This window comes from Arvicanthis niloticus, chromosome 11 (genome assembly GCF_011762505.2).
Source record: "Arvicanthis niloticus isolate mArvNil1 chromosome 11, mArvNil1.pat.X, whole genome shotgun sequence".
Taxonomy (NCBI): domain Eukaryota; kingdom Metazoa; phylum Chordata; class Mammalia; order Rodentia; family Muridae; genus Arvicanthis; species Arvicanthis niloticus.
In genome coordinates this window covers 77,723,078-77,735,856 of record NC_047668.1, presented here as the reverse complement: position 1 = coordinate 77,735,856, position 12,779 = coordinate 77,723,078, and the positions used below count along the sequence as shown (strand labels likewise).

At 41.8% G+C, this 12,779-nt stretch overlaps 1 protein-coding gene across 2 annotated transcripts in view; it reads left to right on the top strand.

Moving 5' to 3' along the window:
• The window catches only part of Gtf2a1l (general transcription factor IIA subunit 1 like), a 47,278-nt gene that overhangs the window by 22,783 nt on the left and 11,716 nt on the right, over nucleotides 1-12,779 (top strand). Inside the window, exons 4-6 of one of the 2 annotated variants that reach the window (XM_076942462.1) lie at nucleotides 22-77; nucleotides 2,458-2,542; nucleotides 4,577-5,142. In XM_076942462.1, the coding sequence (XP_076798577.1) occupies nucleotides 22-77; nucleotides 2,458-2,542; nucleotides 4,577-5,142 (707 nt within the window). The remainder of the gene's footprint in view (nucleotides 1-21; nucleotides 78-2,457; nucleotides 2,543-4,576; nucleotides 5,143-12,779) is intronic. The other variant, XM_076942463.1, reaches the window with a different exon arrangement.

The following is a 12,779-nucleotide window of genomic DNA, read 5'->3' as shown; positions in this document are numbered from 1 at the left end:
CCCACCTTGTTCTCTGTGCAGCATCGGTGCTGGTCCCGGCTGGTAGAGCTGTCCCAAGTTTTACGCCAGAAGACCTGGTATGTAGCTTGTCCCTTCATTGAGAGGTGCAGAAAGAAGGTTAGCACAGATGCAGTGCATGGCCTTCCGCTTGGATGGGTGGGGATGTGGGAAACCAGAGGCTCGGCAATGAATCCTACACCTCAGGAGCCTTGCAGTGAACGAGTCTCCTGGTTGTTAGCCTCAGTGAAGTTATGCATCAGAGTTAGGACATTCCTGAAGTTATAGTGTGTGGGGATTTAATGTGCCACGCAGTAGTACATACTTGGTGCCCAGTAAGTAGATAATTTTGATGTGTTTTTCCTCCTGATTTTCTTTCGTTCAAGAGTAGAATGATGGTTTTTCATTTTGTTTAAGTGGAATATTTTGCCAAATTTTTGTTGTTGTTTTTACTTCGGTGAAGGAGAATTATTTTTTCTCTCTATGACTTGGAGGCAGGTAATAAAATTTTATGTGTTTATAGAAATTGAGTAGTTTTCAGATAGAGAGGAACAATTCCTTTTCACATTTCCTTCCCATACTGTGGCATTGATGGTTATAATCCACGATCTATTTCACACTGTGTTTTAATCCAAGGACTGCCTTTCTGGGATGTGAATCTTAGCGGGTGGACCAATGGCCCTCATTAAGATCGCACTCCTATGAGGGTTTGCTTGACAATAGCTCTTGCTTTGACAAGAGACCAACGAGACATCTATGTCTTTGAGATTTATAGAGACATTGTTTTCCTTGATTACAGAAATACTATGTTGTGAAAAAATAAAAACAAATTCGGAAGCGAACTGTGAAAGGGCCCACTCTTCAAAGATAACTACTGTAATTCTTTGAAATGTATGCACTTACTTCCTGGATGCTGTATTACCTTTCAGGGTACACAGTAGAATTTCAGGGTACACAGCAGAATTTCAGGGTACACAGCAGAATTTCAGGGTAAACACAGCAGAATTGTGTTCTGTATCATTTCTGCCATCGTATTCTCCTCCCTCCTTCACTTTCTTCCTCCTTCCCGTTTCCTCCCTTCTTTCCATAGTCTGTCTCCTTAACTAATAATGAGGAACCCTCTCTGTGAGCAAATGAAGGTCTGCCATAGTGGATTGCCAGTTTAGTTAAGCAATATTTTGTTGATGGGGCATTTAAATTATTTCCACTTTTTTCATGTAGAATTATTACTGGTTGTATTTGCACATGTCTGTTCTTTGTGAGATAATCAGGTCAGTTCCTAGAGGTTGAATTTCCAAGACAGAAGTCATGCATATTTTAAATTATGGCATTTGCAAAACTGTCCTCTCAAAGAGTTGTCCCAGTTAGCATGCACTCTTATACAAAGAAAAGCAACTTCTCTCACAGCCTCAACAACACTGCATGTGACTTATATCAAAGTAGAGTATAGCTCTTGTTTCAAAGGGGAAAGAATTTATTTTGAGCCAAATGAGAATGACAATAGGCTGAGAGCATGGGAACAGTCTGCCACGAGTGATGTGCTTACCACAGAAATACTTATGCGACTTTCGAATGTCACAGAACAAAAGGCACAAGTCAATGTATTTAGTAAATACATGACTAGGACATCAGGCAGCAGGTTACAGCCAAAAAAGTGACATCTCTGTTGTAGATTTTGGGTGCTGTTTGAAGACATTTTTAGCTTTTGGGTTGGGGAATCTGTGGGCTCATTTATAGGTTTCATAGGTTCCACCTGTCAGAAAATGTTAGAACATAGGTGGCATGGTCATAGGTAAGCAGGTGGGCGATACACAGCTGTTACGGGGAATAAGGAAAAACCAAGAAAATTTTGGCTTTCAGTCTGTAACAATTCAACTCTCCATCCACAGTGATGAAGTCCTAACCAGCCATTCATTTTGCAGAATCTTTGACAGCAATCTGGCCTTTTCAGGAACTTAGGTCACACGTATCTCCTTCATTTTTGCAGATCTAATAGACAGAAATGTTTATCTTGATATAGTGGGTTTTTAAAACCCTAAGTTTAATTATATAAAATCATACTTTGTAGATACATTATTATATCTACGTTAAAGTACAGCCAAAGATCAATTTAGAGTCTGGAAAATTCTTGTAAACAGTCATGGCTCTTACATTTGACCCCTTGAGGATTAGTGGTCCAGGCATGGCTGTGCGTTGAGTCCCTGTTATAGGATGATATTCATTCTGGTCATTACGATTCACTGGCCTCATAGCTAAGTACTGTAGTGGAATTCCTCTTGATGGAATGATTTGAACCAAATGTTAACATGCTGTTTAGTCAGAGAGCTCAGCCTTCATTGTTAAGTGTACTCAAATCTTGGTCTTCTCAAGAATCATGGCTTTGACTCCCTGTGATGGTGTAGTGAAAGATGTAATTCTGGTCCTTTTAGTAACTTTGCAATATCCACTTCTTATGTCTAGAACACTGCCAGCTGTGGTGCAAACTTTACCTTTCCTGGCTATCCGATCCACGTCCCAGCAGGCATGGTCCTCCAGACGGCATCTGGTGAGAGCATTTCTAAGGATCTTTGGTGTTAGCATGGACATTAAGTTATGTGATTTAAAAAAAGTTTTTGAGAATTTCATACATATATTTAGTGTATATTGATTATATCAACCCCTTACCATCACCCCTCCCCCACTTCCTGAAAAGTTTCATGATTTGTAATAAATGTTACACTAGAGGCCATAGGAACCTTTAATAAAATGTTTAAGGTGAAAACAAAGAGCAGCTGCCCTGGTTAGGAAAGTAGTGCAGCATAGAAGGCTCTGAGCTGGGCCTGGCCTGGGCCCTGCCCATCTCAGTCCTCCTCCCTTCTCACTGGAGACCTCACATATATTGTCTGCAATTCAGATGAGCTGGCTTAACTGTGCTGTTTTTAATTTAAAAACTTAAATTAGGGGCCAGAGAGATAGTTCAGTGGTAAGAGCACTTGTACTTTCAAAGGACCTGGGTCTAATTCCCAGCATCTATCTGATAGCGCGCACAGCCACCCAGGGATCAGATGCCCTCTTCTGACTTCAGTAAGTCCTGCATGCATGTGGTGCACATGCATACATGCAGGCAAACACTCATACATAGAAAAATCAATCTTAAAATTTAACAAAACTTTAAAATTGTTTATATATTCATGTGCCTGTGGGGGTGGGGATATGCACATGACCCAGCATGTTTATAGAGATAGGAGGATAATTTGTGTCAGTTGGTTCTTTTCCCCCTACTTTGTGAGTCCTGGGGATTTGACCCGAGACAGCTTGCTGCCCCCTTTGCCCCAGCTTTAGCAATATAAAATGAAAGAGTGTGTCTGTTTGTGTCGTGCTGCTGCTCAAGGCTGACTAACCCCTGTCTCCTTTCTTACTCTAGAGTTCATGGCTTAGTGCAAAGGACATGGCTTGTGGGAGCTTCTCTTGGTTTGAACACATATTGGCAGATTTATTTGGTTACTGGGAAGTTCAAGTATTTGAATAAAATGGCAGAAACAGGCTCCTTCTGAATTGTTTTAAAGGAAAAGGAAAAGAGGCTTAAAAGATTAAACTCTTCTTTTTGGATAACTTTGTGTGATGCAAATCTGAAGTACATGGAATACATTTTTTTGTGATTGCATGTTAAAACTCCATTGTGTGCTAGTAGCATTCATTTTTCAAACAGAAAAAGCTCCTGGAGCTCATGGAGGCTCATGGCGGCCTGTAAGACCAAGCCATGTCAGTTAAAAAATCAGGAGGAAAGGCTAGAGTTAAAGTAAAAATATTTTTAAAATATTTTTAAAAAGTAATGGATATTTATTGCAGAAAATACAAATCCCTAGAGACAACCACTATTAACTTGTAGTCATATACTGTGGGTTAGGGTTTGTTTTTTTTTTTTTTTCTTTCTTTCTTTCTTTCTTTCTTTCTTTCTTTCTTTCTTTCTTCTTTCTTTCTCTGTCTCTCTGTCTCTCTCTTTCTCTCTTTCTCTCTTTCTCTCTTTCTTTCTTTTTTCTTTTCTTTTCTTTCTTGAGAAAATGTGAATTCTCTTATACTGGGCTAGGGAGATAGTAGTGGGTAAGAGTGATTGCACAGGACCTGAGGACCTGAGTTCAAATCTCCATCCCTCACAAAGAAGGCTAGTGCTGTATGGGGCAAAGACAGGAGGCTCCTTGGGACTTTCTGGCTGCCAGCCTAGCTCCTGCCTCAAGAGAGCAATAGTACTATACACTGATGTCCTTCTCTGGTGTCTGTGAGCACACCTGTGGATATCACACACACACACACACACACACACACACACACACACACACCCCACACAGACATGTACACACATACCATATATATTACATATACACCCCACATACATGCACACATGTACAGGTATACACATGCTCACACCACACATATACAAACCACACACACATACACACTCACACATACAGATGCATGCATACACACATACATGCTCACATATATATACTCACATACACCACACACACAGACACACACACACACACACACACACACACACTGAAAGAGAATTGTACTACTGTTTCATTTTCTTCTTTTTAAGGTCACCTTTACAAAGTCAATGTACCAGTCATGGTGACACAAACTTCTGGGAGAACAGAAATTCTCCAGCATCCATTTCAGCAAGTTCTTCAGCAGCTTGGGCAGCCCTCAGTCATACAGACCACGGTTCCAGCATTGCACCCATGCTCTCTTCAAGCAGCAACTGAGAAATCACACAGGCTGGAAACTATGCTGCAACAGCCCACCATTCTGCATTCTGCTCCAGTGGACAGGAAACACGTAGAAAATGCTACCAGCGATAGGCGTGTTCTCCCTGGAAATGAGCTGAGGCCACAGGAAAGCTCTCAGTACACCAGCCTTCCAGGTGTGGGATTTCCTTCTCAGGTCTCTCTAACAGAGTGTAGCCTGGAGCCTGTGCTTGGTGTCTCAGCGAACCTGACTCAGAATCTGCATGCTGGTCCTTTCTCACAGGGCCCTCCAGGCCCTCTCCACCACCACATGCTTGACGCACAGCTTCACAGCCTTAAAGACAGGATATATGGATGTGACTCCATAAAGCAACTGAGAAAAATAGAGGAGCCCAGCAGCCTCCGTGTGTCAGAGAAGGTAGGGCTTCGTGTTCATAGGTTCATCGGCTGATGGTTAGAGTTTCTAGGTTTTTCTTTTGAGATGTAAGATTAATCAGAATTATGTAGGTTTTGTTTTTTCCTGTAGAAAGTTGTTCTTTTTTGTGGTGTCATGGCTACTTCCAAATGTCAGTTTGAGTTAGGGGAAGAAGTGGGAGGTGAGTGTAATAAAAATACATTGCATGAAATTCTTAAAGAATTAATAAAAATCATATATTAAATTTAAAGTCAATTTTCTATCACCTCCGCAAACATAAACTCTTACAGCGAATTCCACTTGTTCAGTTTAGTCTTCTATAAAAACCACAGCATCATGCTCAGATAATAGATCAGTTATTCTCTTGCACAGTTTGTAGTCTGAAGCAGGGAAAATTAAGGACCACCTGAGTGGTTTATCTTCAGAATATTTAAATATTTTTTCCTGCCTCCTTTCCTGCCTTATCTTCTGTTCCCCTTTTCTTTCTTTCCTCTTTTCTCCACCTCTCCTTTCTTTCTCCCTCCCTTCCCCTTTCTTTCTTTTCTTTTTGTATTTTATGTTGCTTAGATCACCCCCAGGCCTGGTAGATGCTAGGCAGCCTCTGAGCTGTGTTCCTGTCTTCTAATACTTCCAAGCTAGGAGGAAGATGGGTACAGTGATGGACTGCATCCAGAGTATGTTATAAATAAACTCTGATGAGAGTTTAAATGGCCAATAGCCTTGAGAAACAAGGTGTTTGACTATTTCAGATGTTCATGACCCTTGTTCCAGGCATTGAGTTTTGGTATAAAGAATTAAGATTAAAATGTGGGATTTTGGTATTTTTTCTCCCATTTTCCACATAATACATACAACTTAGGAACTAAATACAGGCAAAACTAAGAAAGTATGTGATATTTGGTTTTGAGGTGGAAGTAACTGAGCGATGCTTTCTTTCTCTAGACATCTGGAGCCGTTCCCCCCCCCCCCCCCCCCCGGTTTTATATAACCTGTGCATGTTTAAGGTTCAGTGGTCAAGGATGAAGTCTTATCTATTAGTTGTCATATATTTTATTTATTTACTTCTGGTAGGAGAAAGTAGCTTAGTTATGGGATGTCAATCAAGGGCAGTTGAAGGATCTATATGAAGCGTGGTAGGTTAAAAGTCCAGCTTGACTACTTATGAGCAAGCAATGGAATAGTTCTCTCTGAAATTCAGGGGCAGCTTCTAACCTGAATGGAGTCTACACCTGGAACTCTGAGAATGGCCAGAGAAGGCAGGGATGGTGGAGGCGGCCTGGTAACATGAGCGCATGTTCTCAGCTTCCTGGCAGACTTGTCCACAGTGTACTCCCGTTATCATGATGGTCGAGTTCACTTGAGGCCCAAACCAGTGAACTCAAAGCTCTGAAACCATGAGGTCAAGTAAATCTCTTCACGTCTAAAGTGTTTCTCTCAGGGATTTGTCACAGTGACAGGAAGTCTGAGCAGCACAGGTGACCAATAAGAGTTGCATGGCCTGGGGTGTCACTGTCATAGCCTGTTAATGTGAAGCCAGTGTAGCCATATTGTGACAGATAAGAGAGACTTCATCTTGCCACTGAACAACTGGGTTGTACATTTAGTACACTGTACATTTAGTTGTACATTGAGGGGTGGGTATTGAGTTATAATTTAAGTTTTTTTTTTTGTGCTTTCTGTTATTACCCTGTCTTACCACCCACTGAAATAACAGAGTTATTCTTATGTTGTAATTGTTGGAAGCTCGATTTGGCAAAGCTTAAGGAATCCTGTTTTATTTGCTTATTGTATTTCGTAGCTGAAATCTCCCCGCGCCAAGGAAAACCCACTTTAGATACCTCAGTGGAGTGGAAGACCCTGACCATTGTGCTCAATGTTTGCTCTAGAGAAGGAAGGCCGAAGCGGCTTCATTATGTTGTCTGCAGCAGAACTGCTGACAGTTCCCACATTCACACAGGATTCATGGAAGAACAGATACTGACATTCCTTTAACATTCAACAGGGTAAAAATACCAGTTGCTTTGGAGGGCAGCTGGCATCTGATTTTAATTTCCATTCACACATTGACATCATTAAACAATTTCTATGCTGTGAGCCTTTTTATTTTCAAGCTAGAAACTGACATCTTTGTAACAATGTAAGCCTGGTGTTTGGCGGAGTTTGAGACCCTGCGTGTCAGTGGAGCCTCTGAGGAACTCCCTCCACAGCACGGGTTTCTGTGTTTAAGGAGAGAGCCCATGATGTGGGTTTCAGCATGTGGCCTGCACTGCTGCTAAGATGAAGGCAGTAATTCCAGAAGTCTTGTCAGCTGACACAAAGCTCAAAGGCTTTCAAACCAAGGTTTTGAGTAATTTTTTTTCCTAACTCATGTATCAAAAAATATGGACAAAGTATTAAATTCTGGATTTTTTTCAGCTTTCTAAAGAACGTTACTGAAGCCAATGCTTAATCTCTAGATAGATGTTTGCTCTTTTTGGGAGGAAAGGAAGGCCCCTTTATAACATTTCATTTGAAGGATTTACTGGTGGGTGTTTGGCTGTGTGAAATACTCGAGTCTTCCTATGCGTTGTCTTTCAGCATTCATTATAAATGCAGTTGAACATTGTTAGCTATTTTGGTTGTCTAGCCAGGAGGACATCAGAGCCAGCAGCTGTGTGAACTTTCCAATGTTTGTTTCAAAAGACAGAAGTTAGAAATGAAAAAAAAAATATAAGAAAGAAAATCGGATTGTTGATATTATTGGTAGTAAATTTGAGTTTGTAATATTCCTTGTCTCTCAGAGTAAAAAGAACTTCCCTAGTTTAAAAAAAAAAAAAAAAAAAAAAAAAAAACGGGATATTTTAATTCAGTTGGAACTGTCCTGGAGAGAAGACAGGGAGGGAAGGAAAGAAGGAAGGGAGGAGTGTGAAGGGGGGTGGGGGGAGGAGGGTGGTGTGGATGATGCAGACAGCCATGGGAAAGCCAGAAAGGGAGGACATCTGTGTCCTGTTCCATCACTTGTCCCTCAAAATCGGGTCTCATTGAACTCCTGAGCTTCCTGTTTTTCAGCTAGCTGGCTAACCAGTGAACTAGGCCTCCTTCAGCTTGGGGTCACAGGCTTGGGCAGCCATGGCTTGAGAAGGTGCTGAAGGATGGACTCAGACCCCCTTGCTTTAGCAGCACGTGTCCCTACACACCGAGCCAGCTCATCAGCAGCATCCTGGAGTTTGCCATATTACCTAACCAGCTCATTCCCAGTTGACAAAGTCCCGGAGGGCTTTGCTTCATTTTGTACAAAAGATATTTGTAACTTAAGGTTGTCTTGTTGCTGTTAAAATGAAAAGCCTTGTTTGGCATGTGATTCAGGATTAGGACTGACTTAGTAACTTCCTTTTTAAAAGTCAGAATTATTGAGGTATAATCTAAATGATAAAATTCACCTTTGTACAGTTTTTAGGTCTACAGTGTGACCTCTGAAAAACATAGACAGGTATACAGAGCAAGGTCAAGTGGGTGAGAGAACATTTTGTTATGCCCAGGCCTCCATTTGTGCATCTGCAGTCAGTCCTTAAAGTCCTCTGCTAGATCTGTGCCCTTTCAGGATCTAGTTGCCTTTCTCGAATGTCAGTCAGCTGCAGTTGTGCAGTATGCAGGTGTCTTATTCAGGGTTTTACTGCTATGATCGGACACCGTGACCAAGGCAACTCTTATAAAGGACAGCATTTAATTGGGGTTGGCTTAGAGGTTCAGAAGTTCAGTCCATTATCATCAAGGTGGGAGCAGGGCAGCATCCAGGCAGGCATGGTGTGGGAGGAGCTAAGAGTTCTACATCTTCATTTGAAGGCTGCTGGTGGGAGACTCACTTCCAGGCAGCTAGGATGAGAGTCTTAAAGCCCACACCCATGGTGACACACCTACTCCAACAGGGCCACACCTTCTAATAGTGTCACTCCTGGGCCGAGGACATATAAACCATCACAGCAGGGTTATTAGCATGCCTGAGATGACTGTGTGCTGTGACATGCAGCAGTGAATCCATTGTATGAAGGTATCCTGGTTTACCAGTTGGCATTTGGGTTGATTCCTAGTTTTGGAATCTGTATAGTGGGGGTTGAATAAACATTGGCCTGTCACGAGGGGCCATGAGTGGAAGCACCTAAAAAGCCCCATGTAAAGCGTGCTGGTTGTCTGGAGCAGTTCATTTTCAGTGATAATTTTCCTGTGCTGTCTTTTTTCTGGGCACTCTCTTCCCTACTTAATTCGTGTCTGTTGCTTCTTGCTAGTACGGCACTGTCTTTATTGTAGTGGGTTTAAAATAAGCTGGATATCAAAGAAGGAGTCTTCACATTCGTTCTTTTTCAAAACCATCCTGAATCTTCTAATTCCTCTGTATTTCCATATAAGTATGATAATGATATTGTTAACCCGAAAACAAATGAACAACAACAACAATAACAACAAAAAAATCGAAACCCAGCTTCTGGGATTTCTTTTGGGTTGTGTTGATTTATATACAAGGAAAGAACTGATAACCACAGTCTGCTCAGAGTATCTGTTTCCTCATGTTTCCGTCTGGGTAGGGTCTGGGTGTCCAGGGACTTGTCTACTTCATCGACTTTTCCACTGTCTTTAAAGATTTATTTGCAATATTCTGTATGTGTATGTGTGTGTCTGTGCACATGACCACAGGCACCTGTGGAGGCCAGAAGAGGGCGTCAGGTCTCTTGGAGTTGGAGTTCTGGGTGTCTGAGCTGCCCAGCATGGGCACTGGGAACAGAAAAGAGCAGCACATGCTTTTAGCTGTTAGGCCTTCTCTCCAGCTCCACTCAGCTCTTCACTATGTTGGTGGATAAGTGCTGATAGCAGTGTCTGGCAGCTGCTTGTGTCCGTAATGTCAGCAGTGATGTCCCTTGTTTTACCTGTGATTGCAGGCAGATGTCTTCTTTTCTTCTTCAGTCTAGATAGTTTCCCATTTCATCAATCTTTCTGAAAAACCAACTTTTGATTTTATTGATTTTTATTTACTGTTTCCCTATTTCCTGTCTCATCTTTGTTCATTATCACTTACTTCTGATAATTTTTGATTTTTCTCCCCTTACCCCTGGTTTTATAATATATTAGATTAGGTTGTCAATGTGAGATTAGCCTTTAAATGGAAGCATTTACAACTGTAAATTTCCCTTCTAGGTCCTGCACACTTTGGAAAGTGTATTATTACACGCCTTTCATTCCTTTTCAGATTTTGTTATTTATTTATTGAGAGCTCAGGCTGGCCTTGAACTGATAATCTTCCTGCCTCAGCCTCCTTCCTGTGTGCAGAGCTTACAGGTATGTGTTCCATACTGGGCTTTTTTTTTTTTTTTTTTTTTTTTTTTTTTTTTATCTTAAGATCTTATAATTTCATTTTTAACCCATTGGCTTTGAAGATATGATGTTTGATTGTCACATGTTTTAGACTTTCTAGCTATGGATTTCTATTAATCGTTGTAAATTATTTAGTTTTGTAACTTTGCTCACCCTTATTTCTAGTATCTTGATCATAAAAGATGCTTAGAATGATTTTTTCTTTCTGAATTTGTTCTGCATCCTAAAATACTTAATCTTAGAGATTGTTATCATGACCTGAGAAAGATGTGTTCTGCTTTTGTTGGATGGAGAAGTCCTCTGTGTCTCTGTGTTGTTATTGTCCACTTGACACAAATAGAGTTATCTTGGAAGAGGGAGCTACAGTTGAGGAATTGCCTTCGTTGACCTGTAGGGTTGTGTCGGGGCAGTTTCTTACTGCTACTTGATATAGGTAGGCCCCGTCCACTGTGGGTGGTACCATTCCTAGGCATGTAGGCCTGAGCTCTATAAGGAAGGTAGCTGAGCAAGCCAGGGGAAGTGAACCAGTAAGCAGCATTCCTCCGTGGTTCCTTTCTCTGCCCCTGTTTGGGCTCCTGCCCTGAATTCCCTCAGTGATAGACTGTGACTTGGAAGTGTAAGCCAAATAAACCTTTCCCTCCTCCAAGCTGCGTTTGTTTCTGGTGTTGATAACTAACAGAATGAACTAGAAGAAGAGTCTCTCTAAGTCCTGTCAATCACAGTGTTAAGGTCAGTATTTTGTCACACACCACTGATAGTCCCTTCCTGTCCTGTGCTGTCTCTGCAGTGTGACAGTCCCTTCCTGTCCTGTGCTGTCTCTGAGGTGTGGCAGTCTCTTCCTGTCCTGTGCTGTCTCTGTGGTGAGACAGTCCCTTCCTGTCCTGTGCTGTCTCTGTGGTGAGACAGTCCCTTCCTGTCCTGTGCTGTCTCTGAGGTGTGGCAGTCTCTTCCTGTCCTGTGCTGTCTCTGTGGTGAGACAATCCCTTCCTGTCCTGTGCTGTCTCTGTGGTGAGACAGTCCCTTCCTGTCCTGTGCTGTCTCTGAGGTGTGGCAGTCTCTTCCTGTCCTGTGCTGTCTCTGTGGTGTGACAGTCCCTTCCTGTCCTGTGCTGTTTCTGTGGTGAGACAGTCTCTTCCTGTCCTGTGCTGTCTCTGCAGTGTGACAGTCCCTTCCTGTCCTGTGCTGTCTCTTGGTGAGACAGTCTCTTCCTGTCCTGTGCTGTCTCTGCAGTGTGACAGTCCCTTCCTTTCCTGTGCTGTCTCTTGGTGAGACAGTCTCTTCCTGTCCTGTGCTGTCTCTATGGTGAGACAGTCCCTTCCTGTCCTGTGCTGTCTCTGTCTTCCTTTCTTTCTGTGTTTGTTGCATATTATTTAGCAGCCCTGACCTTTGGTAGCATTTATAATTATAATACCTGATGATTTTTTTTTTGTTTGTTGTTTTGTTTTTATTTTTGACAGTTACATCGCCCTTGTAGCTCTTTGGGTTAATATTTGTGGGGTACTAATTTCTGCTCTTTGATTTTCAACCTGTGCATGTTATATCTTAGATCTTAAGTTAGGCTCATGTCAATAGCAGACGCCTGCCTTCTGCCCTTTGCAGTCCATTCTGTGTTCTGTATGCTTTGTTTGGGAAATGCTATGATTTGGGCAGAGCTGGGTTGTAGGAGCTTTTGAAAAGGGAAGATGAAACTAGTTAGGTCCTAGAGTCCACCATCAGGACAGATTCATGCTGAGAATGGATGGTTCTGAGAGTCCCTATGAAATTCTGTTGTTAAAAATAAAATTGACTTGGTTCGTCCCTAGGCTCTGGTCTGTCTCTTCTCCACATGGTCCCTTCACTGTGGTTCTCTGTGCTTGTGACATCCTTACCAAAGCCAAGCAGGTGTGAGCTCCTTTTGAAGTCCCAGAATCATGAACTAAAGAAACCTTTTGTTTACAGATTTCTCATGCTTAGGTATTTTGTTAGAACAATACAAAATGGGATGATAGAGATAATTTGATCCATTTATGCTTTAGGCAATTATTGATGGGAAATAATTATCCAAATGGTAATTTGCCATTTTACTACTTATTTTCTGTGTGTCTTACATTTTTGCCTCTGATTCTGCCTTTGCTGCCACCTTTTCTGTTTAACTCGTATTCTTGTATTGATGCATTTGATTTTCTTATCATCCCCACTGTGTGATATTCTATAGCTGCTTTCCTTCTAGTTATTATGGAGATTAAATGTATCATCTTTACACAATACCAAGCCCTTTGAGTCTGACTGGAACAGATACAGCTATACATGACAGGTTT